Genomic DNA, 3,446 nt, shown 5'->3' on the forward strand with positions numbered 1-3,446 from the left:
ATTTCTACAATGTAGTTTTTTTTTCTGCTATTTGTTTTATTCTGTTTTCTCCTCTTCAGCACCAGAAGCACATACCGAAGAAGCGCCATGCCTCCTGCGGTATGTCCGTCTTCAACCTGGGCAACGCCATCATGGGCAGCGGCATCCTGGGTCTGTCCTTCGCCATGGCCAACACCGGCATCGCCCTGTTTGTGTAAGAACTCGTCTTTTCCATCATTATCCTATTTCGGCTGAGCAGCGTTCAGACAAGTGTTTTAAGGTCTCAGGCTATGACATCCCTACGACCAGCAAGAAATTTTTAACTATTCTGTTCATACTGACTTGCAAACAAAGAAGAAAAATCTCACCTCCGAAGTAATGTGGCAACCTGAACCTGGTTATCTAAGCTTCTGTAAAAGACCATCTGGAAAAAATGTGTGTTTTTCGCTCGAAGAAAGTTATTGGAGTTTGTTTTGCAAATACGCCCCCTGGTGGCTGTTCAGTGTATCATGTTTTGTTAGTTACTAAAAAGGTTTCTGTCAGCAAAAGACTGGATTTAAAAAAAAAAGTGAATTCCTATTAGTCATTACTCTGCTTATTGCACAACTTGTATCATTTGGCACCAAAAGACCCATCAAGCATATAGTTTTTATTTATTTATTGCCAATAATCACAATTCATCTTTAACTGAAGGCCTTTTCTCTCTCTTGTGTTTACAGGATTCTCCTGGTTTCCGTTGCCATTTTCTCCTTGTATTCTGTCCACTTGTTGCTGAAGACAGCTGATGAAGCAGGTGAGCAGCAGCTCTGAGTTTCCAGCAACTTTTCATGTTTCTTCACATTTAAATGTCAAGATTTAAAACTCTGCGTTTTTTCCTCTTTTTCCAGGTGCTCTTGTTTACGAGTCACTGGGTCACCAGGCCTTTGGGATCCCAGGCAAACTGGCTGCTTCCTGCTCCATCACCATGCAGAACATTGGAGGTGAGGGACTGACCTTTAAGTATAACAGCTATGCATGTAACTATGATGCTTACATTCATCTGTTGTGTTTTTAAACTGAAACATTGATTCTCTGTGTCCAAATTGGGAGAACAAGCAGAATTAGATAGTTTTTGCATTATTATTATTATTATTTATTATTTCTGAGTGTTCTGTGGCTTTTTTGTATCTCTCAAAATATCTGAAATGACTCTGTTTTTCTAAATGTGTAAATTTATGCTAGGGATGTTGCTAACATCTGTGTATTTTATTTTTTTTATCATTATTTTATTTTGTTTTCTTCTTTTATATCTTTCATGCAGCCATATCAAGCTACCTCTACATTATCAAATATGAACTCCCCATTGTCATTCAGTCCTTTACTGGAGCAAGTGATGGGTAAGTAAACATTTGGTCATTTTAACAACTAAACAAAGAAACAGCAGAAATTGTTCTTATTAATTGCACGGCTGCTGTTCACCATTTCCCACTTAATACCTTTATAGGTTTCGTTATTTTAGAGTTAAAATTTCTAGTACAAAATCAAATTAGTCTAGAATGTGACATTCTATAATTGTCCTGCTCAACGTGGCAGCATGTTGGAATTGCTCTGTTAATTATATTCTGATTTTATTGTGGAAATTTTAAGTCTGTCTGATCTTTTCATCTTAAAAACTTTATTTCTGGCAGAAAATTAGTTATTTATGACCAAACTTGAACCCAACTAAAGCACAACAGTTGAAAAAGAGGAGAGAGAAAAACAATCGAACTCCTCCATCAATGATAATGAGCAATGTGAGTCCAATTTCATCCAGTTGTCTAAAACATTGAATGAACTTGGACTCACCCAGAGTATTGGGAATGCAGTTCTATGGAATCATTCAACTGTAGCGTTTATCTTCCAGGCTTTCTGACTCTACCAGCAGACACAGCTTTATAAAGGAACTGGATTAACTTTTCTTGTTAATAAAAGATGGCATCATCCAGGACATTACTGTGATGTGTCATCTAAGCAGCCCAGACTTTTATATATGGTTACCACTTACATGACCAATCAAGTGGTGTCTGCTTGGTCATGTGACAGTTAAAGTGATTCAGTACAGGACTATGGGGCTACATTGGTCATCTGTTTCAGTTATAATATTGGTAAATTCTGCCATAACAGCAATATATCAGATATCAACATCATCTCAAGTTTTCATATTGGTGGGTTCCAAATAATTAGTCTTCTGTAGCTTAGAAATACCTGGACAAAAATACACAAAACAATTGAAATTATATTTGATGTAATAATAATAATAATAATAATAAAAGCAACAGTCTCACAAAGAAAATTTTAAAAAAAACAGTGGAGCTTGGAGAGAATGACAAATGAACAAGGACGCCTGTCTTATTCCATGCACAGCAGCAGTCAATGTAGATAGATTATGCCTATGGACCTTACCAAGCTCCGCCCAGAAACGCCCTCGAAAATCCCACGTGGCTGCATGTCTCACAAACAAAGCCTCTCGGAGCTTAGTTTCTATGTAAACATGACGTCTTTCACTTCGATTGACTCTCTGCAGAGTATTTCTGAGTCGATTAGTGTAGCATTTCTGCCGCATTTTCACAAAATATCAGCCACGACAATGGACAGGGGAACCAATAAGTTCATGTCATCTTTTTTGGATGACATCAAGGTGTTTGAGCCACGCGATGCCTCCAACATTGTGCGCGTCACAGCGAATGCTACCGGTGTTATCGATCAACTGGTGGCTAAATCAACTGGTTGAAACCTATGCGCACCGCAGATGTTTCCAAATTGTAGGTAGCTGTGTCGATGCCTGTTGAAAAATGCTACTTGCGTTAAAAAAACGTTTGCAAAACTTTACTATAAATCCCATTGGACGCGAATATGTTTAATGTTGAATGTGAAAAATATGTTTCAAAACAATTTTCTAAAGAACAGCATTCATTGCGCTTCGAAAACACCGCATTTGAGCATAACCAGATCAATGAATAACAATCCCATTCGCATTCAGGTTCACCAGAATACATTAATTCTATCTCATGAATAGCCGCAATGTAAACCTAAGTGGATAGTTTCTGCTTTTTATAAGCAGCACTGATCACAAAAACATTGGAATTGACTCTCAAGTACCTGTTATGCGAGTTGCTTATATTACATACAAGCAAAAGATAAATAGTACGTGTCGCATTGTTTAGCGACACTTACTACCTACAATACGTGTCGCTAAACAATGAGGTGGTATCATTATATTTAATAAAATTTAACTCACATACCTGATGGTGTTGCTTGTGGTGTTTACGTGTCCAAATAGAAAGGAATATCAAGTAATGTCGATAAGTTGCACTGTAATAAAATCTCATCTAAATGATTTAAAGTTAACACCTAATGTTGTTGGTGGTGATATCCAAACTGACAAGCCGAAATTATAATAAACGTTCCTACATTACTGTCATATACCACCAACAGATTATGAGCCATAT

The 3,446-nt window shown here is 37.3% G+C and overlaps 1 protein-coding gene across 1 annotated transcript in view; it reads left to right on the top strand.

Annotated features, from left to right (window-relative positions):
- LOC103129161 (sodium-coupled neutral amino acid transporter 2-like) overlaps positions 1-3,446 on the top strand; it is a gene marked incomplete at its 3' end in the record, with an annotated part of 8,291 nt that overhangs the window by 672 nt on the left and 4,173 nt on the right. The window contains exons 2-5 of the mRNA XM_016664857.1: positions 60-193; positions 699-772; positions 867-959; positions 1,280-1,356. Coding sequence (XP_016520343.1) covers positions 60-193; positions 699-772; positions 867-959; positions 1,280-1,356 — 378 coding nt within the window. The remainder of the gene's footprint in view (positions 1-59; positions 194-698; positions 773-866; positions 960-1,279; positions 1,357-3,446) is intronic.

Source organism: Poecilia formosa, unplaced genomic scaffold (genome assembly GCF_000485575.1).
Source record: "Poecilia formosa unplaced genomic scaffold, Poecilia_formosa-5.1.2 Scaffold520, whole genome shotgun sequence".
In the NCBI taxonomy this organism is placed as follows: Eukaryota; Metazoa; Chordata; class Actinopteri; order Cyprinodontiformes; family Poeciliidae; genus Poecilia; species Poecilia formosa.